The 26,155-nt window shown below is 36.4% G+C and overlaps 1 protein-coding gene across 1 annotated transcript in view; it reads right to left on the minus strand.

The window, feature by feature from the left end:
- Positions 1–23,867, minus strand: part of APOB (apolipoprotein B) — a 37,873-nt gene extending 14,006 nt beyond the window's left edge. Inside the window, exons 1-25 of the mRNA XM_075414906.1 lie at positions 23,738–23,867; positions 22,135–22,173; positions 19,364–19,479; positions 18,386–18,531; positions 17,279–17,432; positions 16,940–17,095; positions 15,814–15,938; positions 15,542–15,627; positions 14,548–14,767; positions 13,287–13,514; positions 12,976–13,093; positions 12,706–12,852; positions 11,414–11,625; positions 10,835–11,072; positions 10,106–10,282; positions 9,619–9,810; positions 8,702–8,869; positions 7,292–7,503; positions 6,559–6,741; positions 6,216–6,337; positions 5,386–5,596; positions 3,955–4,130; positions 3,633–3,820; positions 3,222–3,367; positions 494–870 (exon numbers count right to left, since the gene is read on the minus strand). Coding sequence (XP_075271021.1) covers positions 494–870; positions 3,222–3,367; positions 3,633–3,820; positions 3,955–4,130; positions 5,386–5,596; positions 6,216–6,337; positions 6,559–6,741; positions 7,292–7,503; positions 8,702–8,869; positions 9,619–9,810; positions 10,106–10,282; positions 10,835–11,072; positions 11,414–11,625; positions 12,706–12,852; positions 12,976–13,093; positions 13,287–13,514; positions 14,548–14,767; positions 15,542–15,627; positions 15,814–15,938; positions 16,940–17,095; positions 17,279–17,432; positions 18,386–18,531; positions 19,364–19,479; positions 22,135–22,173; positions 23,738–23,795 — 4,195 coding nt within the window. The 5' untranslated portion in view covers positions 23,796–23,867. The remainder of the gene's footprint in view (positions 1–493; positions 871–3,221; positions 3,368–3,632; positions 3,821–3,954; positions 4,131–5,385; positions 5,597–6,215; positions 6,338–6,558; positions 6,742–7,291; positions 7,504–8,701; positions 8,870–9,618; positions 9,811–10,105; positions 10,283–10,834; positions 11,073–11,413; positions 11,626–12,705; positions 12,853–12,975; positions 13,094–13,286; positions 13,515–14,547; positions 14,768–15,541; positions 15,628–15,813; positions 15,939–16,939; positions 17,096–17,278; positions 17,433–18,385; positions 18,532–19,363; positions 19,480–22,134; positions 22,174–23,737) is intronic.
- Positions 23,868–26,155: the final 2,288 nt, after the last annotated feature.

Consider the following 26,155-nt stretch of genomic DNA (forward strand, 5'->3'; position numbering starts at 1 on the left):
CTAACTTAAAAATATCAGTTTTAAGACCTATCCAGTCTGAATCTGGGGTAACTGCTATGTAGTTATGGCAGTATATGGACATATATAAATGATAAAAAAATTATATATAAAATTTATATATAAAAAGGCAAGAAATAAACTGTGGTCATACCTACACATACACCTGCACACTTGATTTTGAAAACACTTGACTTGTCCGATATAAATTGCTTACAGAATCACGCCTTCAGTTTTGAAGGACTTTTTCTTCAGTAGGGAATATCTAGGAAAATACGGACCTTAAAAGTCTTTATTGAATTAATCTGACTTCACTTTTTTTGCCTGAATAAACAGATTCACATAATATCTTTAAAAAAAAAAAAGAGAAAATGATTAGAGATTATACAACACTTTAAATAAGGAACAGGAAAATGAATGTGCTGTACCTGATACACGGAAAATAAAGTCATTAAAATAATTTTGCCAATATTGCAGTATGAGCACACATTCTTACCTTTCACACTGTAGGAAAGTAGCTCAAAAATTGAATCAGCTTTCGTGGTATAAGTAGTTCTTATGCTGGATGCCTTCTCTGTGGTGCTATTAGCCAAAGTGTACGCTGCGGTCCAGTTGTAATAGTTGCTGTACACATTAGCAGAGACCTCTAAAGTGCCAAGTAAAGGCACACGTAGAGGATAGGATTCTGGAACAGTAAATGTTGGGATTCTGTATTCCTGAGATGGCACACTTATTCCCATTGACTCCATTACCAGAGGAGGTGTTTTAACAGTCTGTGGCACCCTTATGTCATGGGATGATCTTCCACCAAATGGCAATGGGATATTAATTAGAAAACTGTTTTTATTTAAGCTGTATCTGATCCGGCCTTCACTAGAAAATAAAAGTGACTCTGTTAGAAACTGTAAGTCCAAGAAGCATATACAGAAATTTCCATGATTCCTACTATTCCCACGATACTGAGCTTACTTACATGCTTATATCAATGCCCTGACTTTAGGTTTAGAGAGAAATGTAATGACCATCTATTATTATCAGCATTTTTAAAGCACTCATCTACCAGAATTTACTGAAAGCACTTTAATATCAGTGAATTCTGTCAAAGTTTTTCCCCGTATTTCACAATCAAGGAGATTCATAGGTCAAGTAGTCCAGAAACACATTCATTCGGTAAGACCTTGCCTTGGAATTCAAATGTTCCTGATTCTTTGTTCAGAGCTTAACTTCAGCTCACAGGTGGAGAGTGCCATTCCAGGGGCTAATATACAATGGTTATGAATCTTGTCTTTGATTTTCTATTCTGAAAATCCAAATCTGCTTTCTGAACATTAATGAAAAGATGTATTGACATGAAAATGATCCTCAAAATGAAGGAATCTGAATGAAAATAACTGACACACAGGAAAAAAAAATACTCCAAAAACACTGCTGCACTCGTGCAATGTGGCATGTCAAGTATCAGAAAAGGGGGATTATATTGTTCTTTAAAAAAGTGATGTAGTCTTATAGAAATGCAGAAAAAGTCTTATTAGCATTAGAAGTTATAAGAACCTGAATTATAAAGAATTTGTCTTTCTGATGATAAGCGTTTCAAAAGTTTCATCCAAACACTCAGGATTTATTTTATTCTGAATAAAAATAAATACAAATCTAACCATTTTAGCAGGAGTTAGGACTGGAAAAAACAGATCATTGGCTGAAAAGCTTGTGGGGGAAAAGTGTAATTATGAAAAGGCAAAACAGGAGGAAACGCGGCCTTAATTTGTGCATGAACAATAAGCTGGCAAAGATGCTTTTCTTGTTTGCCTAACCGGTCTTTTATATTACAAAATCTTCTTTTTTACACTTAGAGCTACATCCTAAGATGAAAATTATGGAAACACTTTTGAAATTTGTTCCTTTACATCAAATGGTTAAAAAAATCAACATCACAGAGCAGTAGAAATTCCTATTATTATTATTAAATGTGCAGTGCTGATAAGAACACAGAGGAAAAAGCAGTTTTTTCCTTGTTTATACTTAGCTTAGGAATACACTGGAAGCAATACAGTTGTGTATCATTAACATCCACTTTCATATTACCACAGTGAAAGATAGTACATGGAAAAATAGCGCTAAGAAAGATAAAATGCAAGACTGTTCTCCACCTGTTTTTGCAATCCAACCTTACACTAGCTTCTGTTGTCCTTTACATCTATTTCAGCCATCAATGTGTCCCCAGCTCATGACAAAACTACACAGACATGTTTCTACTTATCACAGTGGTAGCTGTGGATGTATTCTGAAGATACTACCAAACAACACTGTTTCTTGAATTCTTATGCATAGGCAGAGCAGCAATGTGCTATGAACACTAAATGGCAAGAACAATTATGTGCTAGGAACTGTAATGAGAGCAAATCTTGGCAGGTGCACGAGTATTTTAGTCTAGATCTACTCTGGCTGACTTACCGTCTAATTTCCTAGAAATAGAAGAAATACACTATTTATCTGCCTTCCAGTATCCCTTTTTGCTTGTCAAATACTACTTTTTAGACATTTTTAACATATTGGATGATTTGTATCAAATTTGACAGAAGGCTAAAAGCCCCAGGGGTAACTACTTTCATACAAGTTCTGTGAAACTCTCTATTAGCTGGAGGGGATGGGCCCAAACTAGTGCAAGCATCCAGTCCATATGTGTACAACCACAGCACGTGCTGCCTCTGAGCAGGTGACAGATGGAGTCAGACATGGGAAGAGGTCAGTGTACTATACGGGTGGAGGTCATCCAGTATGCGTAGGGGAACAGGAAGAAATGTCCAATAGGACTACACAGGAAAAAGTAGAGATATTAGGATTATGGCCAAAGACAAAGTGTCTGTGGGGGTGCAGGACACAAATCTACGGGAAACCTGGCTTCATTAGTAGCTTAAAGTAAAGATTGTTGAACACTGTATTTTTGTTCCGTTCTCATTACTACATAACACAATACTTCAGGATATATTCGTATACTGCAGGAGTGACTGCTGTAAAGTCAAATCTGTATTAAAGACATGCATCATTTCCTCCATATAATTTCATGTCTCTGGTCTTAAAATTCTTGGTTATGATTCCAATTTTAAGCTAATATTTATAGCAATTCCATGCTGTTTTATAAAACAAAGTAAATTAAAATAACACAAAAATATGAACAAATACCTATTTTCAGTTTCCTGTGTGACTATCCTAATTTCTCTCCCTACCTTTTCAGGAAGAGTTCTTCAGGAATGGTGATAACAGGCAGGTTAATTTTCTGAATGTTCAGTTCCTGCAGTCCACTTAGTTTGTCTTGCAGAATCTGGGCATAGGGGACATCTCTTGATGCCTTTTGCAGCCAGGTGTTGGTTGCCTGCAATGAGGAGACAAGACTTTCAAAGTAAATAACAAGTTTTAGGACTTCCCAGTAAGTTATCTGAAAGCCATTGTAGCTATCCATATACTGAGCACTACGCATCTGATAAAGTGACTGGTTCAATCGAAGTTGGAAATAGACATCTTATTCAATCTGATGAATGCTCTTACAAGTAGTTGCCATTTTGACATCCATGGGGGAGGTAAGAATTCACCAGAGCTATGTGGTCAAGCTGTAATATCTACTGCAGGCTGAAACATACCACAATAAATTGTGACACAATATGTCGCAGTGTCATATCTGTATGAGCCACCTTCCGATCCAGCAGTTCATTGGCATGCTTCTCTAAAGGTTTTGAGTAGTCTGAAAAGTCAACTGGGAAGCCAGAAGACATTTTTTTCACAGCAGCACTGGCACCTGAACTCCACTCTAGCTCAACTTTCTCAGAATCTGAAAAACATGAATTTAAAAGAAATGGGTAAAATTAGTAATATGCTTATTCTATTTAGGGATATACTACAAACTAACGTAATAAGATGTTTAAATTCGTAGGATGTACGTGTGGATCACGTTTTTGCCCCTACCATATCTGACAAGAAGTCTTTCTGAAATTGAGTTTCCATGAGTTGTTGCAGCTGAGCTCAGTTGAAGATATCCTTCAGTTGGTGAATAATTAACCAATGCTTCAGTTGTAAGTTCGGTTTGCAGGCGAGGAATAGAAATGGTGCCCCTTAACATTGCCTCTTCTATTCCAGCATATCTGTGACAGCAAAAAGTAAATGTGAATACAAAACATCTCACTCTACTTTTTCACTTGTGTTTCAGGAGAAATTTCAGCATTTAAATCTACAGTAAAGGCATAATAGATACTATAAAAAAATAGATTGAATCAAACTTGTAAATTTGTTCCAATTCAATGAATGTTTTCAGCTTCTGCTAGTTACTTTGGGAAATCTATGGTAAATTATTATAACGTGCACAGATGCACACAATAATAATTCTGTACTAATTTCATAATACTGAAATGGATGAAAATATATACCTGTCTTGGTAAAGTTATACCTGAACCAAATTCTGAACTACTGGCTCAAGCTGAATTGCCTACTAAGGATACGGCCTGTGACCACAAATCACACAGAAACAAAACACTTGATGAAACATATTATGCCATGGGGCTTCATTTTCCTTTATTCACATTTATTTTATATCTCTGCAACTTTGTTGACTTGAGCAAACTTCTAATATTATGTTAGTGCAAATGAAAGGGAATTCAGGTCCCTGACATCTGTCCAAAGCGCCCACTGATATCAGAGGCAATTCTGCATGAACAGCAAAGACAAAGACTCCCCAGGGCACCATCAAGATCACAGAATTCCATGGAAGACTGAGGTTTATTAAAGAATGTGATCAGCTCATTTCACTATAGGCTTGTGAGGCAGACAGTTTTAGAAACCCTGGCAGGCTGAACATTTTTGTTAGCTCCCCTGTAGATGTTCCCGGAAATATTCTCATCATGAAGCGTGGGAATTTTTACAGGAAGCTCTCAGTTATTTTTGGTTTTGTTGCTTATTGAGTGCCATTAGATTTCTTCACGGGGAGATGTAATAACTTTTTGTTATACTAAAAAGATAATACTTCTCCGAACAAGCCTTGCCTTGTTTATATCCTTGGATTATCACACCTGCAATAACACTACTACAACGTCATTTTTGTAGTCATGTGTGTGCAAACAGGGAAGAACTAACTCAAGGAACCTGTAATACAAACTATATATACATATAGTAGGAAAGATCAGTTGATGTATTAGATGTATTTATTTGATGTATGTGATGGATTACAAGTAAAGTATTTCAAGGGTTCTTAAAGAGGGTTTGAATGACAAGTTTATATGTCTCTCTATATAAGCATTTTCTCCAAAATGGGATAGAATTTCCCAAAATTTTCTACCTTAAATAAAACCTTCAGCTATCTTATTCAAAGATATCTGTAAAAGTCTAAGCGTCTTTCTGAGTTACCTGATCTGGCCAGTAAGAGTAACTTCAGAAATCTTCTTGTTGTTAAAGTCTAAGACAAAGGTATATGCTTTCTTCCCAGAAATGGATTCACCAGTAATTCTGAAGTTTGTACCAAAGTCAACATCAACATCTGGAATGTGGACATCACTGGTCAAAGTCTTTCTGTCTCTGTTGTACCTGAAGGTCAATGTGGCCTCATGCTGCTTTACACCTGGAAAATATAATGTACTTAGGTTCTTTGAAACTATGGAATTTGTTTGGACTTTTCTTAAAAGGAGAATAAAAAGGATCAACTGGAAATTATATCACCCTGAAGATCTAACACAAGCTTTGATGAGTCTGAATCAGTAACTGGGTCATCTTTTTTCTCCTCATCTAAACCCACCATGGGCTGATCCACTAATCATGTCACTACTTTTATTACATAAACTTGTCGTCACACAGATTCTCCCTTTGAAAAAAATTGATGTTCATGCACTTATTCTCAATTTGTATACTTTACTTCCATATTTCATCAGAAATGGTATTATTCTCTTGCTTATATAGAACTCATTAACTTCTCCTCTTCCTTGCTTCCATTCATCAACATAACACTTCTGTTTAAATCAAGGGAAGTGTTTTTGGGTTAAAATAATCAGCTTCTGATCATGAAAAACTTGCACTGGGATTGTATACATGAAATGCGAGTTAAAGTGTTCACCTGTTTGGGTGTGAAAATTCTGTTTTATACTCTAAAGAATTCTGTTATAATTTATTCATACAAATCTTATTCCCATCAAATGACACAGTCTAAAACTGAGCTAAACCACACTGCTTTTTCAAACTCTTACCTTCTGCCTGGACAGCAAACTTTAACGTGTCTATCAGGTCATTTCCCTCTCTCTGCAGGTCATAGTTTGCACTTGCAGAGTATTCCTTCACTTCACCTGTGGACACTACTTCAACTTCAAATCTAAAGAAGGAGTAAACAAACTTCTCGTAAATAATTATTTTGTCCATGAACACAAATAGCAGAAATCTTACAGTTCTCAATAGCTCTAAGCCGCTCCTGCTAGTCTATTTTTAAAGATTCTTAAAGATAAGCTTTATGTGAGAGGGTACTGTAGATACGAACCCCTAAGATGGAAGGTTAGTTAACACAAAATAAACATAGTTAAATCTGATAGGACTTACCTGGATTCTCCAGTCAAGGGATAATATGGAGCTGACTCTGTGGCACTGGCATTAGAGTACAATAATTTAGTGCAGAAATTTAGACCAGCAATGAAAGGCTTGCAAGAAGTCCAGGTTTCTCGGTTCTCAATCAGAGGTGGAATCTCTTCAGTTTTGGCTGGAGACACCAAGTGTAGCGTATTGCTGGAACAGAAAAGTGAGCCTTTTATTCCCAGGACAGGTGTTCAGACATTGTCCTACTAACAATGCTACTTTCTGAATAAAAGTGATTTATTAAGGTAGGGGCTTAATGAAATAATATTTAGTAGTTAAATGATCAAGTGATTTATCACTATAAATATTGTTATTGATAATTATAATTCTGTGTATTGAGCCATTTACCTTCTCTAAAACTAATGCAAGTATTCATTTAAATTCGGTCTAAAAATAGGCTTTGTTACTATAATAATTTTACAAGAAAGAAAACAAAATAATAGAAATGGTGAGAGTCTTGTAGAAAAATTCAGAAAATAGTGATAAATTAAAGAATCTGTAAGCCTTGACTCACAGTCACCACTTATCTGGGCTATTTGCTTATCTTACAAAAGAAGTTATCTCAGTTTCATAATGCCTGGGATTTTTCTGAAATTAGAATTTCTGCATACCTGACCTAGTGTCTCAATTCCATCACAATAAAAATCAAGAAGAGAAGAGAAGAACATCACCTTGAAATTTCTTATTCAGTTCTCATTACCTGATACTGAGGAGCTTTGTTGGAGTCTTTGGAGCAGGAATGCTGAATTTCAGCTGTCCGGCTTTCATACTAACATGTGCTTCAATTCCAGACTCATGGAATATATTAGAATTCACCTCCACGCCACTTCTAGCAAATTCAGGCATGTTTATTCCCAGGTGTGTTACAAATTCAATTGCTACTGAAGGTTTAGCAATGAGTTCTGCTTGCATCTATTTAATGAAAACAAAACAGTATATTTATTTGCCCAACACACTTCTTACTGGTTTTATAAAAAAAAATGCAATATTCTTGATAATCTAGAGGTAGGTTTCTATAATTGATTCTGCTATTCAAAAAATTTGATTCCCAACTCACACAGGCAGAGGGACCACAAGTGGTAACTGTAATGTAACAAATACAGCAAGATGATGGCACCAAGGAACCTTACCTACTTTAATGTAAAAATACTCATGCTTCAGAAAGGTTTTGTACATGGTGCTACTTGCATGTATTTTTAAAACTGAAGACAAGAGCCAGTTTTCCATTGTAAAATAGCAATTTGCAAAAACAATGAGTAAACTATTTGACAAAAAAGAAATCAGTCCAAGATTTTAATTTCTCTAAACAGGAAAGAGCTTATTTTCAAGCTTTTGGTTTGGCCATTACAGAAAGAAGGGACAGAATGCAAAATTCTCAAAAAGAGCCCAAAGGGAACTAAAAATGCAAGCAGTACTAAATTTGAGGACGTATTTTTTTATTTTTACTTAAATCATGTACATGGTGGAAAATTAAAAGTTTCAGTGAACTGAAACTATACAGAAATTTATACAAAATAGTAACTAAATTAGAGCAAAATAGTTACTAATACTGGAAAAAACAATGGAAATATTTAATTTAATTTTTTAAATTTTAACCAGATAATTAATTTTCTGTCACATGCTATTTAACTGTTACAATTTTAAAATGTTTCCTTTCAGATCAAAAAATGTTTCATTTAACTCAATTTTCAATATTTCTTTTAAATCAAAATAAAAATTTTCACTTTTGATTGGCCACATCAAAATTTTTTATTAACTGTTTAGTTTGAACAGCAAATTCACATGCTGTAGCTTTTGTATTATTCTCATCTGAGAGCATGGAGAGAGAACTAAACAGAGATTAAAAGGATTATTTTTGAAAGGGTGATTAAGATACTTTTAATTCATAAATTTTATTATGTCTCATAATTTATTGTATGTATTACTTCTTACTTTTAAGTAAATGTCATCCACAAATTAACTGGAGACCTCTAATTAGTGAGTTGTTTTAGGAATTTCAAGAGTATTTTGTACTTTTTAAAATTCTTCTGGTGTTATAGTTTTTTTTTTCCCTAGATAAGATTGCAGATTATTAGGAGGAGAGAAAATATAGACTGCTGTTGGGACTTACGCTTTTCTGATGAAGCTTCACAGCTACTTTGGCTCCAGGTGTCACTATTCCAGACAAGGCAAACTTCAGCTGCAAACCTGCTCCAGTTGGGAGCTCAAACTCATTGTCCATGAACATGTAGTGGACAAATAAATCCCTGTCAACACCTTTTGAGATGGCTTGTGCAACCTGTGAACCAAACAACAAAATGAACACTAACAAATCTGCACTTTGGAATACTTTAAAACTTGATCATGGAATGACTGTAACTGTCTAATCCAAAAATTAATTTCATGTAGAGTATGGAAACTAATTTCTACAGATTCCTTGCTTCAAAAAATGTACTAAAGACTGTTTATCAAAATCTCATCTTTAAACGAATACTAGATTTTATCACCTGCCTTGATACACACAGATTATCTACCTTGACATACACACACAAAAGTGAATTGATTTAGACAGTATGTGACATTCTGGCTTCCTCCAAGTCAATGGCAAAGTGTTTTTTTTTACTTCAATTACAGAAGGGTTTTACTTCCCAAACTGTACTACCTGTTCTTTTCTTTTTAACATGACAAATTATTGCTTAATAGTAATATATATTTCAATAATTAGAAATGGCCAACACTAAGATTTTGAGCATTGTTCCACTGATATCTCAATCATACAATAAGATCTGAACCTTCCCTTTTCGCTTCCCTTCACCCATCTTCCAGGAGGACTCACTTGGTTATTGAGGAGTCTTCATGGTTTTCTCAGAGTCCTTCAGACTAAACCTAGACATTTTAGTTTAAACAGTTTTATTTTCATGCTGGTCTTGAATAACCATTCTTTGCATCATAGATAAACACAACCTAAATTTTAAAAAAATCCTGTAGAAAAACTTCAAATTAGTAATACACAAATTAGTAATACACATTGGTGCATCAGAAACATACCATTTCGGGAATAGCCTGAAGAGTTTTAATGCTCTTTAAAACCATGCTTCCCAGCAATTTGAAATCATTGAGTTTCATGTACCCAAGTTCTTCTTCCAGGATTCTCAGATACGCTCTTCCTTCAGGAGCTTCCTTGTTGCTCAATTCTTTTATCAATTTTTCAAGGTTAAGCATTATTCCTTTCATGATATCCTGAAAATACAGTCAGAAAGTAGTAAAATGGATTTATGAGAAATCTGTAAGAACATCTATCTAAAACACTTACTTAATGTACATCAGCTAATCTGACAATTCTTACAGATTTGCCTCCAGACAACAGGCCCCTCCCACATACAATTAAAAAAAAAAATGGCTAAACAGCATTAAGGATTTCTATTTTAGCTTACCAAAAGAGGAGAAGGCTTACATATAATAAAGAGGGAATTGCTGCAATTATCGTGTAAAGACAGGAATGCTGTGCTGCGCAGAGAATGTTTTCAAGCCGTACCTGATCCTGCTTGGCATCCTGGGAGTAACCAAAATAGTCGAAAAGCACCTTGGAAACCTTCTCTGGCACTCTGCCATTAACCCAGTACAAGGCCTTGCTCGCCGTGTCTGGGAAAAATCCCTTCTCTCCAAACAAAGCTTCCAGTGTTGGTTCAAACCCTTTTCCATCCAAGCCAAGCTGAAATGAACCAGGACAATACAACAACTAGAGACTGTTTCCTTGCTGCTTTGGAGTTTACAACAAACAGACTTTCTGGGGAACAAACAATGCATTTAAAGTGTATCCTACAAGTCTATGATTCTTAAGGGAAGATACGGAATACTAGGACTTACAATTAATTTTATCTCTGTGGTGAGGTCCAACTGAAAAATGACACATAGGCTGTATCTCACTTAAAATCTACCATGAGTACTTCAGTGTGCCAGTAATGATTCATTAGCATGAAGTCAGTTTGTTACAGCTGGGTTCATTTCACCCTAGCTGAGGCCTTTAATAACTCCAACAGGGTCGGCCATCCAGTCAGTGGCAAGTGACATCACATAACGGATGGCTTGCTCTAAAGCCCATTGAGACCAAATGAAAGTAAATCCCCTTGTAAGCATAGTGATCTTTAGATTTCTCCCAAAGCTTGTAAAAACAATACATTTTTCAGAGAAAGCAGTTATAAGAAAACAGAAATGAGAAAGAAAACATCTGAATACTAGCAAAAGATTTTGATAATTGCTGTACCTCAAAGATATCGCTTGGGGCAAATCCATAAACATTCAGGGTGGTTTTTAGCATAGTCTCTTTAGGAACATAGCCGTTTGGATCAAATATGATATTTCCTTCTACTTTGGCAGAGATGGGATCAATTCCAGGTACAGAAACTGTTTTGGAAATCTGATAATTTTGTGAGAATTTTCTGAAATCTTTGGCTGTTGGAACATGGTTTCCTTTCAGAGCTTCTTCAACTTGGCTTTTTAGACTAGGAAAGAGGATAGCAATGCAAGTATGATTAGCATAAATTCCAAAAACTCAGTCTTAGTTGAGGGATTTCTTGTGGCACTTGCAGACACTCATACAACTGAGGTGACTGTAATGGCTAGCTCTCTGCACATATTAACAGTAAAAATAAGACTTGAGGGAAAGACTCTAACCTGGCACTGCTCTCACAGAGACATAGTTTTACTCAGCTAATGTGCTTGTTCAAACAAAGACAACAAACAAGCAAACAAAAAGAACCAAGGAAAAAATGCACTACTACTGCAGTTACAGTCAGAACTTTGTTCTTCCTAGGACACGAGTATATAACTAAATTTTACTTACCCTTCAATGCCTACTTCTTCAGATTCTAGGATGTTGGCAATGTGTGAGGCAATAAAGCTTTTCACTTGCTCGTTCTTCTCCTTTGTGAGGACTCTCAAAATCTTTGTGAGATCACTTGGGGAAGGATTTTTCATCAGTATGAGATAGGCTGCTAGACGTTTGTCTGTAGGTGCATCCCCTTCTTGGAATGCTTTCAGAAGTGCTGAATGGTCCTGTATAAATAGAGAAAGGTTTACACTGATGAGCTGGCTAGTGGATGATATTGTTAAACTCTTTTGGGAATATATAGGGGGAAATAATTTCCAGGATGAAACTTGTTCAGGAGACTGCATAACTATTCCTATACCTTATTTCTGTAACTGACCAAAAATGTTTCATTGAAGCTATTTTGATAAAGTTTCTTTTGATAGAAAATGTCATAGAAATTATGATTTTATTAAAACCAATTTTCTTATCCTATTATCTGGCAGGTTACTTTTTTGTTTAGAACACTGCGTTTTGATTGTTGGGAATCAGAAGTGTTCTGGTCTGCAGACAAATTCTCAAATTTTGGAAAAAAGATTATTCAGTTTAGGAAAAGAAGGTGATCAAAAACTTCTGCTGCAAGAAAATTAAAAACATAGTTTGAAAATAAATAATAATAAAACAAGTTAAATGCTTTAAATTAAACTGAATCTGAGGACATGAACTCCAGGAGTTTCCAGACTCCCACACTCATTAAGGCCTGTCTGGAAATAAGAGCATGTCTCTCAGACTAGAAATTTGTTGATATCGAAACTATTTCTCTATACTAAGCTGAAGTGCTTTGTACAACAACACCCACTCTGTAGGAGGTGCTTTAATGTCACTGTAATGTAAACACAAATCTAACCAGTACTATTAATAACAATGACAACAAAATGCCAGTATAAAATGGAGACCTATTTTTTCTTTGTTAAATCCACTTAAATCTGGAGTAATTTGTTAGTTAAAGCCACCTTTGAATTAGTAGAACTCCATTTAAGACACTCTAACAGGAACAGATCCAAACTTCCCATTTAAACTGAGACTATCCATACAAAGAAACTGCATCTCAAAGAAACACTACCCACGAAGTCAGAAGTCTGCAGAACTTCTCAGATATGTGTATGGAAACTAAACTAACTAAAGGAGTTCTAAAAAAGCTGCAGACAGCTAAAAGGGAGATAGCAACGCTATAAAATAATGGGAATGTTTTTGCATATTCAATAACTTCTGTGAACAGTCAAGGTGAACTGAAGACAGTTTATGCTCGTTCTTGTGACCCAGTTTACCTCTTCAGTAATAGTCATTTTCCTGAATGCCTGGATGGCTGCTTTCTGAACTGAAAGCGATGCAGCTTCGTTTCTGATACATGTCTTTAGAAAAGATTTCACGTTGGGTTTAGCTTTCTCCATTACTGCACCCATGTTTCCAATAGCCTGTCAGTAATGAAAACACAGAAAGATGGTAAACATTTTTTTCTCCACCAAAAGAAATAGAGTAATATATGCACTAAAATTTAAAATAATAGCCTGCATAAGGAAAGAAGGAAATAAAAATACCCGAAGTGTGAGGTATGTGAGTTCATCTTCCCCAGAACAATCAGTGCCAAGCAGTGATACCATGAAGTCTGCAACATCTATTATTTCCTCTGTCACAATCACCTTTTCATTGTAGAATCTAAAGAAACAGAGAAACACATTAGAAACAAAAGGAGAAAATGGGAAATGTCTATTTATTTTTTATTCCCAAAGACCAAATACACGAGAATAACAAAAAAATCCTCAAAAAGTGACTACTCCTAGGGTTTACTCTAAGCATTGCAATGTTTCCTTGAGGTTATTTTGTACAATGATAAGCTATCATCACTTACTTAGTAACAGAATGACTCAAGCCATAAAAAGTAGCTCTACTTGGCTGATACTGGGCCATGTTCAGAATTTCCCGTATTCTTTTTGGAGTTGGAGAAGGCAATAGTCCCAGGGTATATGTGACCAGGTCTACCACAAGCGGATTCACGTTTCCAGTTCTCAGGATTTGAAGGACTGCGCCATAGCACTCTGGAGTCCCACACTGAGTCAGGGCCTGAACTGTGATGGAACTGAAAGGAAAAGAGATGACTTCAATTAATTAATTCCCTGTTTGTAGCTATCGCTGCATATTGCATGTTTGAAATAAACATTTAACAGGTTTATTAAGGAGTTTTAATATAAATGATGTATGTTTATGCATGACTGTAATAAAATCACACAATTGCTTATCAGAAAGAAGCTGCTTAGTTTTACAAGTTATTTTAATAACTTGATTAGCTCTGAAAAACAGTATTAGTCTGAAAAAAAGTATTAACAATGCCATAATTACACTGACATATCTTTTTTCCTCCACAAGAAACTTTTTCACAACTTTAAGCATTATAATATAAATATTGAACCAGACTGAGGCTCTAGTCCCTCTGCAGACCGAGGGCATAAAGTATGTGTAAATTGACTCAAGTCCAGCTAGGACAGAAGACTAAGGGTGGGGAGTGGATGGCAGGGTCAGATCAAAGAATTGTGCCCTTCCATGTCTCCAAAAATCTTCCTTTCAAAACTGTGTTCTTTGCTATAAGTAAGACTCGGGAGTTTGGAATTCTAGTCATTGTCCTTGAGCAAAACTGCATGAAAGATATTTGGCTATAATAACATATCCACAGGATTATATCTGGCATACACGCTTGGGATGGTGGTGGGGAGAAAATCCCTGTAACTGGGCTGTGTTATCGTCTAATTTATGGCTCAGCTTCTCCAGCAAGTTTGGAAGACTTGATGGGGGAACGATTAAAACAATATTAGTTCTTCATCAAAAGCTAGAACTTTCAGATCTATTTGAATTCTTACACTGTTCTCATATATTTAATGTTCAACTTCCAATTAACAACTGAGAATTTCTGATGAAAAAATGTGAAAGCCACAGGTTTTACCCTCTCTTCGTGATTGCTCTCTCCAGATAATTCTGATGATATTTATCTTTCTGAAAGACACTCTTTACATCTAATCAACCTCTAATTTAAGACCACTTGCAGCAAATCATCACCTTTAGAATCTGCTATGGCATTGTCATGTGGTGTACTTGCACAATGAACTGTTGTAACATACCTTGAAGTTTCCATCATCTTTGGTACAAGAGAGCCAAGAGTGGTGTTATGTAAACTTCTCAGTCCAGAAACAAATCTGTAAAAGAGTCTTGCTCTCTGCTGGTTCTGCTGGGAGGCTGTAAGTATCTGCAATTCCTGAAGGATTTTCAGAACAGCATCCCCCTGCCTGGGAAATTTGGCATCTGTACTTTCCAGTGCAAGTCCCTTCTCTTCCAGTTCATCTAGCAATTAAAAAAATGGCACTCTTTGTGTCTTTATCAAGGAGTTATGTTCATATGTTCATTTTTAACTTCTGTCACACATTCAGTATAAATACAAACTCTATAGATTATTTTATATGATAACTGTTGAAGTTTAACAGCTGAACAGTTTCTAAAAATAATGGAGTGGAAATTAAATGTAACTCTCCCAAATTTAAACAATACCTATTTGCATAAATGCTTTAAAAATTTCATGAGGATGTCTCCTTAACACCTTTTATATTAGCATAGTTTGCTTTTTTTTAACTTTTAATGAATATATCTTAGAAGGAATACGTTATGACTAGGACAACAACTGCATGTCAAAAAAGTTGTTTCAAAACCAAACATATACTAATTATGGACTGTTTACATTTGGCAGCTGAAGCTAGAAGTTGCTTTAAGACATTATGGTTAGCTAAAAAGGGTTCATTAAACTAATTTCCAATAAGATTAAAATTATTTCTCAAGTAAATTAAAAATTCTCAATTATAAAGAATAAATTTCAAAATTAAAATGAAAATACTACCATTATTTAAAATTGCAGTATTTTTAAACTTTTCAGGTTATCCCATTTTATACACCAACCTTTTTCCTGACTAAACTGATCAAATAATTGCATTAAAAATAATAAATTATTTAGTCCCCTCAACTGCATCTTTAAGTGACTCACTGTTTAAAAGATACCTGTCCCTGTATTTAACCTGTATTTATATTTTGACCCTGTATTTGTTTTATTGAGAACTACAGCTATACCTCCATCAAAATTTCTGTTGTTGATCTTTGGGGTATCTTCAAGCTTCAGTGTCTGGTTGACCTCTGTCATCACACCATAGCGATTTCTAGCAAACAAAGAAAAATTCAGTGCTTTAGTTGAGTCTAAGTACTTTTGAGGGTCTTGCCATGCCTCCTGCCTTCTTGAGAACAAAATGCATATGTGGGGATGAAGTCAGGGCAGAATGTGATACATCACCATTTAAAATGAACATTTATAAATAAAGGGTGATGATAAATAGTGAGCAACCTACCGGTATGAGGAAGGCAGAAACAGGTGTCTTTCACTACAGACAACATCTCTTATATGCCTTTTCTTTGCATCAATGTTGTAATGACAGAACTGAGTGCTCTTTAGAAGGGTAGATAATGGCATGTTCTGTAAAATAAATAGTTTGGCAGTCATTTTACTGAATAGTATAGGAAACAAACAGTTTTAAAGGCTGCCACAGTTTTACTATAATATTAACAGTTACAGCATATTGGAAACAAAGGTGCATAACTGGAATCATTCTCACACAAAGACAAAATTGTGCCAGTATCAAACTTTAGTCCTCAGTCTCTTCACAGGCAAAAATCCCACTGAAATTTTCCCTCAGGCCTTACTGAGGTGTTTGGCTTAGTGGTTGCTTCATGATTGATCCCCTGCTGCCTACAACAAAGGACTCCTTCATAGAAACCAGTTTGTAATATTTAGAGTAGTTCAGGCTCCTCGCAACAGCTGACGCTCTTTGTAATGTCACTGTTATTATACAAATTTTAAAAATGTCTACAACAAGCTGCAGAAGTGGCAGAAAGTATAAAATGTGTTTTTAGCATGATATGAAATCCTAATTGTTTTCTTTTTGAGGGAAAACACTCAAAAGCAGATGCCTTGATATGAGGAAGAAATCTGCCAATATTCACACAAGCAAGTGCATTTGATCCTTGTGGATTAACAGGTAGCCTGAACAGCATGTCAAACCATTTACTTCAGGGCATTTAGAGCCCTCTCCTACTGCACATCATACACACATCAGGCTTTTGGTGGACTACGTGTTTTACATGAAATTGGAATGTTCAAAATTTTGACCCACAAAACTAAAAATTTTGATTTGATGTGATGGGTTCTCACGTAACCAATAGTATTAACTGCATCTGTTAAAAGGTCTCCTTTAAAAAATAATGAGAACAACATGAAAGAAGGTAATTACACTTTCTCTACATCTGTTTTTCTGTACTGACTGCAAACAAAACCACAGTATGATCTAATGCAAGGGTGCAGTAAACCTATTTAAGCTTTTAGAAGATAAATACAAAATTCAGTTGTTGTAGTAGTTTATTATTTTAAGTGATGTAGTGAAGAATGTTATATCATGTAATTTTTAATGGGATACTTACTAGTCCCTTTACAATGGCAATAGGGCTGACATAATCTCTGATGGGACTGAAGTTGTCACAGGCTTTCAGGTCCCTGTTAATCGAAATATCTTCTGCAACATTTCCTTTTCTAGATTTGAATTCAACTTCACTGTCACACTTTCCATATACAGTATCCTGGAAAGAAGAAAGAAATCTATGTCTGTTCATGCTGTCAGACATTTTCTGACCTAGCTGAAAGGCATCCTTTCTCATCTGAATTTCCAGGTCTTTTGAAAATCATGTTCAGGAGTAATTCTGTTAGGTGAGGTTTCTTCCATTTGTTAAAGAAAATAAAGGGAATGCTTTCAAAACACCTACCATTGAAATTGTTTTTACGTTTTCTACTGTTTCTGTTGGCACAAGTAGAGCTGAGATGATCCCTCTCTTGAGATTCAGTACATTCAGAGGTTCATCCTTCTCTGGATACAGCTTGACTTTTGTTCCATCCTGAATGCTGAATTTTAGCTCATGCCTGCCCCAAAAAACCCCAACATTAGCATGAAATCACGTTAAAGCCACCCAGTGAAGAATATGTTATCGATAAAGCGCTGGGCTATAGCTAAAGCATGTTTATGTTGGTCTATCATTATTTACTACTCGCTTTTTTTACTATTCAACTTTTTGCTACTGTTAGAGAGTACTACTATTAAAGCAGCAAAATTCTAACCAAGGACATTCTGATATCACCAGACTACGTCATCTAAGGACAAGCAAATATCAAGAGCAATGGCCGGAAGCTGGAATTGCACAAATTTAGAGAGGAGATAAGTAAATTTTCAGAACGAGGCAATTATTAACTACTGCAATAGGCTACAAAATGATGGTAAGGATTCTCTATTAGTTTCAGTCTTTAAATAAAACCTTGATTTCTGAAAAACTAACTTTAACACTGTCTCAAGTTGGTTTGAGATCCATGGCTTGTGAAACAAGATGGAGTGGATACTGAAGCACTGAAACAAGCACGAAGGTGCATGAGTAAAACATGCGTGAGCGGTAGAGACTAGTTGGGTGGAGGGAGTAGTAGCAATAAGTTACGGAAGCAGATAAGTAAGGAAAAGATAAGTTGCATATGTCATTAAAGACTGTGATAGGAAATCTGGACTTCGGTCTTAAATGCCTTTCTGTTGCACAGTCTTTGTACTATGTCAGCAAAAGAAAATTATCTTAAAATGGCTGCACACCGCCATTTGAGAATTTGCTTACCAGACAGAACATTCCACTTGCAACAATATTTTAGGGGACTACCCAAAAGTTCAAGTTAGCCCTAAATTATATCAGGGAGAGTTTTGCTGTGGAATCAGCTTATAAATCTACCATGTTATCATGAAATGTGTCCTATTCCTAGAAAAACATAGAGTAGACTGTAACATTGCAGCCTGCTCCATGTTAAGGGTAGAAGTATTGATAATAATTGATATTGCTTACTTGGACATGGCATTTGCAAAGTCCTCAGAGTTCTTTGACTTCTTCAGCATGGCCCTCCCCTCAGTGTCAACACCAAATGTCTCCCTCAGGGAGCAATGCATTGTCCTCAGGATGAAGTGGCACAGCTGTGGCACCTCCAGTTCAACCTGAAAATACAAACATGATATGTTTATCCTTTTTTATTCTTATGGTTCCAGGATCATCCAGTTACAGTTCTGAAAATACAGTATTCCTTGGGTTTTGTAAAGTGTCAGAATCACCCTGCTGGCAGCTGTTGGGAAAGATTCCAAAGTACTCTAAATAGCTTAAGGTAAGTTCAGGGAGAAGATATGAAAGCAGGTATTTGCTTGGCTAATGGCATGAAATATGCTATACACATGGCAAACAGCTTTTGTTCTGAAAACATATAGTACTAGAAGAATTGTAAGAAAACGTGAGTCATTACACTGATCAATGTTTAGACTCTGTCAGAACAGTGTGTGCTAAACAAAAAATATTTTCCCCAGTTACTCCCTTTCAGAAAAAAAAAAACACCCATGATGGGAACAAACAAGATGGAGGAACGTGGGGACATTCTACTCCTACAGCCCTGATCCTGGCTTGACTGTTACCATCAAGGGGCTATCAAGTAGTCTTTAGGGCATCAATGAGCTGTCTCAGTTCAACTTCTAGAATTGTTTGATAAACATTGGTAGACTCAGCCTGGAAGCTAAGGAAAACTGAACTACCAGGTCTTCCCCCTCTCTTGTGTAAAAGTACAGCCAGATCAGGATGGAAATGCACTGGTACAGTGGTATGAAGGACTTCTGTCATCCTCAGTGCCTTCTATCTAGGACAGCATGGGCTTATCTTCAGGACTCTCAACATGTGCCTTTCCTTGACTGGAAAAACACTGAAGGACGTTCCTCAGCTTCCAGCTCCCATGTTATTTAGTAGTTATACAGTCCCAATGGGTTGTATTTACTCCTCTTTCCCTACCTTGCAAGTGATCTTTGAACCGCTTCGAGAATCTGCTGTTCCCGTGATCCCATTTGACGTTTCTGCTTCGTATAAGTAAACATATTTTCTGAGGTGTTTAAATCTGGTTGCATCTTCTGCAATTAGGAACACAACAGTGCTTTTATGACTTGGGTAGGAAATGCAAATGTAGATCCTTACAATACACACTTAGTGTGGTGTAACTAAAATGAATGCCACACATACAGGAAGCATGAGGGCCCTCCCACTATTTTCTTTTACAGAATATCTTTCAGAGAAAGAAGTAATGTCTTTACGTCAGCTGGATACTTTCTGAAATGTAAGACAAAACTTGGTGGAGGAAACATAAGTTTTGGGGTCTGCTATTCTGTTTGATGAGACCTGACAACAGGACCCCATCTGGCCTTCAAACCATGCCCCATTAAAGTTAATGATAAAAACAGGAGAAAACTTCAGATGTGAAACTGTTTTAAAAATTACCCTATTGCTTCTAAATTAAACCAATCAAATGGTAGTTTTCAAATTGGTAATAAAACGATTCATTTCAGCTCAGATTTTTCCATCATAAGTCAAATGTAAGGAGCTGCTTATCTAAGTCACATGACTGAGACTAACAGCAAATAAACACAGAAAGGGACAGAACACCAAAACTAGCATTCCTCAATACCATTTCATCTGAATCTACAGAGTATCTTTCTGCCCCAGACTCTCCTGAAATACAATCTGGTCTAATTCACTTATTAGATCAGCAAATTTTGCTAGAGTAGACTCTTTTAAATGGAATTAAACTTCAGTTACATGAAGAGCACCCAGAACAAGGCGAAAGCACTAAGTTATGAGTAAGAATAAGGCAGGAGGAAGTATTTGCAGAGGTGTTTCTCTTTTTATCAAAGGAAGCCCCAAAACCTAATGTGCTTCCTCAAAGGCATGAATTTCACCTGTGTTTAATCTGTTCCTGTTGCTTTCAGAGCCAATTCATCTGTGATTTTAAATCCTACAAGCAGGAATGAACGTGGTAATAGAGACACGAATTAAAAATATTTTGTCTCAGTGTCAAATACAGGGATATAAGATCTTCTTTTGGTGTCTGGAATGCATAATGTAGGCCAACCAATGTCCTCAATTCCAATTCACTCTCATTCTAACCGCAGACATCGTGTTAAACTAAACATATGATGATCAGGCATTTCAAGTGTCTGTGTTAGAGCAGCTCAGGTCTATCTGAACCAGCAGCTACTGTTCCCTCTGTTTAGACTGAGCAGCTCACTGGGATTGTCATGCTGTTGTGATGCTGAGTGAATAGCAGTTTCCGAAATTGCTCCTCTATGTTTATTTGTGACTGTCTGAACATATTAGAATCCTGATCTACTTTTATAGAAAAAAGAGTTAACTCATCTCGGTGTAAACCCACACGGCCATCATCAAACCTGTGTGATTTTGCCTGCCTATACCTGCCATGAACATAGCTTACTCCTCCTCTTTTAGAAAACAAATGTCATGTCAGAGGCCAATGGCAACATTATCTTGCCCTTTATATCACAGAATTTCATACTTAGAGAGGAAAACAGAATAGTTCTATAAATCTCTTATTTCCTCCTTGGGCTATCACTTTTAAAAGCTTTACATACTTTATTAGTGTTATAACTGAGACTATTTTAATGTAGTTGCTAAACAGAATTAATATAATTAATACTAGCTATCATACAGTAATCAGCATGTTACAAACATCTGAAAACTGAATTATCTAATTAACCTTAAAATTAACTGCTATAAAAAAATCCAGTGCTATCTCTGTCATTTTTGGCTATGCTAGACTATAACATTGATTAACTGTACATTCTCAGAAATTTTTGCAACACCAGTATCTACTATGCTAAAGCCAAAAGGCGAGTTATTGCTTCATTTCCTTCTTTTAAACAGAAATAAACTGAAAAGGAATAGGGAAATGATAAGATTAGAAATGCAAATACCAAATAATTTATGATATCAAAAATACACAAGAAATTGGCAATGAAGCCCAGAAGTCTTTGAGTTGGTTTAGGCAGCTGAAATAAACCCAAATGCCTGGAGATGGTGCTGAAGTATCCAACGAGGGAAGAAAAAAAAAATCCCGAAGATCCAAAGGGACAAACAAAACAACCCATTCGGTACTTTGACCCTGTGGTGGAACATTATGTATCTAACCAAGCAGTCAGGGCCAGTCAGAGTTCATTATAAAGACAGGGCATAAAGTCAGCATTTCCTGAGTCCTGGTTTAAAGAAATTGCTGTTCTTGCTGACAGAGTTGATTATTTATTCTACAGGTATTTAGTTAGATATCCAAGTGCAGTTCTGTGGGTTTAGCAGCCTCTGTGAAGGGTAAATGAGAAGTGAGATTCAGCCCATGGTAAAGTGTAATGTACATAATCTCACTGCTAAAGCTTCACATCTGATAAACAGGGTTTCCTAGATTAAGAAACTTGCACCTGAGAATTAAGAAATCAACAAAACAGTGGAAAGTAGTTTCTTAATGGGAGCTTTTCTAAAAGTTTAGAAACTGAATCTCAGCTTCTCTGATCTTAGGAAACTTTTGAAATTCTTTGAGCCAAGCCTTATGGATAATTAAATACCTAAAATAAATGGCAATAAAAACTTCAGAATATTGCCATCACTTTTGTTTCACTTATTTCAGAGGAAGAGATTTATCGAATAGGAAAAGTGAAGCTTTCAAATATGTATTCAGTTAATACAGCAACATAAGATAACAAAAGCAGATGCAAGAAATCAGTTACTTGAACATCCTGGGTTTCCACTTTCAGGTGTTTCTTCTTCTGTAAAGAACAAAAACAAGAATTAAAGGCTTGAAAAGCAGTTTCTAGCTATAAAGTACAGGTTATGGAAATATAAATGGACATACTACATTTTCATTGTAAGACTTTTATAATTCATACCAATTTTTGATGTAGTTTGGCACGCTGCTGTAAATAAAGCTACTATTAACACTGACAATACAGAGTCAAATCTTAAGGGAGTTACAGTAGCTGCCTTGATATTGTGAACTAAGTCCTCAGAATAAGATCTTTAAGTCACTGAATTAAATTATTTTGATTTAAACTGAGAATGATCAGCTTCTAGAATAGTAAGTATTTTTAAAGGCTCTATATTACATGAAATCTAAACTTTATAAATGATGGACACAAAATACAGAGGTAGACAGATATAATGTACCATACAGCACGGTTTGCTTCAAAATTTTAGTCTATTTGAGCACACAAAAACACTGCATAATGGATGAATGGCTATATTTTGCTTTTTGTATATTTAAAGAAGGACAACTTTGAGAATACTACAATTCTCTGCTATTAAATATTTTCTGATTATTAAGAGTTCATTCTTTGAAGGAAAAGGACACTGATTGGAAGCCTATTCAAGTCAGGAAGAATAATTTGCTCCAATCTGTCTTGGGTATGTCCCATATGAGTCTACTTAAAATAAAAGCAAAATCAAATCAAATCAAATCAAATCAAAATTTGCTGCATTCATCTGATGCTATGTCATTCTTTGGGATATTACACATGAATTCCATCACTTTTCACAACATTCTCTGCACACTTTCCAAGTTTTCATTCTGGGAATTCTAAGGTTGACCACTATATAGAAATAGAGTGTAACATCAGTTATAGTAACAGCAATAGCAACAGTAGTATAACTGTTACAATAGTAACAGCAGTAACATTAATGACCATTAGAAACAAGAGCATCCTTTAAAATTGTGTGTCAACAACAGAATATTAGTTCAACAGAGGTGTATTTATGATGAATTCGATCTGCATATAAAACCAGACCTGCATAATTGGCCCTAGACTCACTTTCCTCCCTAAGGCTCCTGAAGTCTTAACTAACACAAAGTGTCATATTCTAAAAAGCCACTTCTTGGGAAGCAAGGATAGCTCACAGTCCACAGCACCACATTGATCTAGGCTGACTTTTCTGATCTTAGGAAAAAAAACTCTACCAGCCTACTTCTTTTACTACTACTACTGATGACTCTGTCCCTTTAACACAAAGTTGTATTTTAAATGTCAGTATTGCCTGCCAAATGCATTTTGCTTTACTGCTCTCCATCTTCACACTCGCTGCAAACTAGGTTAGCAACAGCTGAGACAAATCTGTGTGGTATCTCCAAGCTACATTAAATCTAATCAAAAGACCCCAGGCAACATTTGTGACTTTTTCTACGATTGTACAGCCCACAAAGTGAAGAGATTACATCTTTGCCACACTTACCCTCTCTAATTCTATGAGCCACTGTCCTGTTGATTTTTGTATTATTTTTGTTTTCACAGGTTCATAAATAAAGCAGCAAAAAGCACTAGCATAAAAGGCAGTACTTACGTGTGAGAACGCCACTGCTGAGCAGCAGCAAGAGCAGCAAGAGCTGCACAGGGCCCATGGTGAGCCCTGAACCCTCTTGCTACTCTTTCTCTTCCTGTTTTTCCTTCCCTCCCCTTTTTACCTCTTCCCTACCGCCTCAGAGGGAGAATGAGCCTTCTGATTTAGACCTCCATTTATATAGTCTGTAGCAAGCAGCTGAGGCAAACGGTTTAGAAAGTCAGAGCAAATTGCCAAAGGTCCAAAGGTGAGAGTCCCAGATCCTCACAGTGCTCCAGACAATGCTCTGCTTTGGTTGCTAGACTCACAGAATCACAGAATCACACAGAATGGTAGGGGTTGGAAGGGACCTCTGTGGGTCATCTAGTCCAACCCTCCTGCCCAAGCAGGGTCACCTACAGCAGGCTGCACAGGACCTTGTCCAGGCGGGCCTTGAATATCTCCAGAGAAGGAGACTCCACAACCTCCCTGGGCAGCCTGTTCCAGTGCTCCGTCACCCTCAGAGGGAAGAAGTTCTTCCTCATGTTCAGACGGAACTTCCTATGCTTTAGTTTGTGCCCATTGCCCCTTGTCCTGTGGCTGGGCACCACTGAAAAGAGTTTGGCCCCATGTGGTAACATCTTCACTGGACACATCCACTAGAAATTTTGTATTTGTCATTGCATTGTCTTAGGATAAGGTCCTCTTCAATTAACTCATTTAGATTCTTTATTAAGCTTTGCATCTCATTTTTACTCAATGACTTTTGCAAGACAACAATACAGAGAGTTTAAGGAGGCAATTACACTTGGTATGAAGTTGCTTATATTCCAAAGAATCCTTGTGTACCTTCCCTTTCATCCCTCTCTCCCTTCTCTTTGTCCTGCTTCTTTCCTTCCTTCATCTTCCTTTCTCTCCTTCTTCTTCCTTCTTTCTTCTTTTCTTTTCTAAGAAATACACTCACTACACAGTGTTCGTATTCTTAGTGCTATTATTCATTCAGGTCAAGGCCCAGCACTTTGGGTTCTTTGGGAGCTCCTTGGAAACATTGGTCTTAGTCTTCTACTGTGTTTCCCAGATCACAGTGTCATCTGTTTAGGTCTTAGCATGTCCCTCATTACAGAAAAAATGGTTGTATTTTCTGGCAAAACACCTATGGAGCTAAGTATAACCCAATGGCAATTGGAGGAAACCGTGTCTCCCAAAGGAGGTGTTGGAGGTGCATAAACATACACTCTGTTTGTCTAAGAACCACTGCCAGAAGCCTGCTGAGGCATCAAGAGTAGAAAAATATTTGGCATAAGCCATCTCCTCCAGAATTTCTCTCCTTGTAGGTAGTGGAAAATGTTTCCTTTTTACATATTTATTTAGTTCTTTTGAGTCCATTCCTGGGCAAAGGGTCTGTCTTCACACTAACAAGAAAATTTACTGATTCTGTTGAACCTTTTATTCACACTCTCCTTTCAAAGTATTAAACATACCCAGTTCCTTCATTTTGTTTTGTCCCTAGGCAAAGAAATGTATTTTTGAACTGTGGTAGACTGGGATCTCTAAATCTAGTTTTGAATTCTGCTGAGAGATTCCTACAAAGATGTTGCAAACCTCTACTTTATTGTCTCTCATCAACAAGGTGAAATTGTGAAGTGCTTAATGTATTTCTAAATCAGCATTTTTTCCATGTTTTTTTCGTTTCTTCCAATTTCTTACTTACCCATACTTTCCATTCAAATGCTCCATTCTAAGTTCATCACTGGAAGACTGATCTTCTACTGTTTCTTTTAGTACTAATAACACTGGTTCTGGTACTGATGTTCAGTGCAGCTGCAAAAAAGGTAATACTAAGAAATAACCCATTTATTTTCACAATGACAATCCAGGGGTTTCTTGTAGCAAAATTACACGCTGATCTTCCAGTAACTTCCACTGAACCAGTGGCATTTTTTTCATCCTTTTTGTCTAGGTTGTAATGTTCCAGTATTGCCAGCCCTGCCAAAATATCATATTCCAGGGGAGTGTCATGACACAAGTGGTTCAGTGAACCATGGTTTTGGAGAACTCCAGCCTGAAAATCTGTGCACCTTTTTGCTTCGTCTCTCCCATGGTTTCAATCCTCCATCATCTTCATACTGCCAGAGCTCATGCTGTCTCCACAGGCTTTCATGTACACAGGATGCCATCTCTGCCTGCAAAATTCCAACTGCTTTCCCAAAGTTAATTCACACCACCACTGTGCTTTCTATGATGTTTTTCCTCATCTCTGCATCTGGCCACTTCTCAGAGACTCAATTTGTTTTCCAGACTTACAAGTTGAGTTCATCAACACGCAAACCGTTTCTTTCCTTTTTTTTATGCTTCTTTTCAAATATTTATCTGTCACATGTTAATTTTTTACAGAATAACATGTTCCTCAAACAGGCACACTACAGCTAAATACTTAGCCTT

This window comes from Opisthocomus hoazin, chromosome 2, assembly GCF_030867145.1.
Source record: "Opisthocomus hoazin isolate bOpiHoa1 chromosome 2, bOpiHoa1.hap1, whole genome shotgun sequence".
Lineage (NCBI taxonomy): Eukaryota > Metazoa > Chordata > Aves > Opisthocomiformes > Opisthocomidae > Opisthocomus > Opisthocomus hoazin.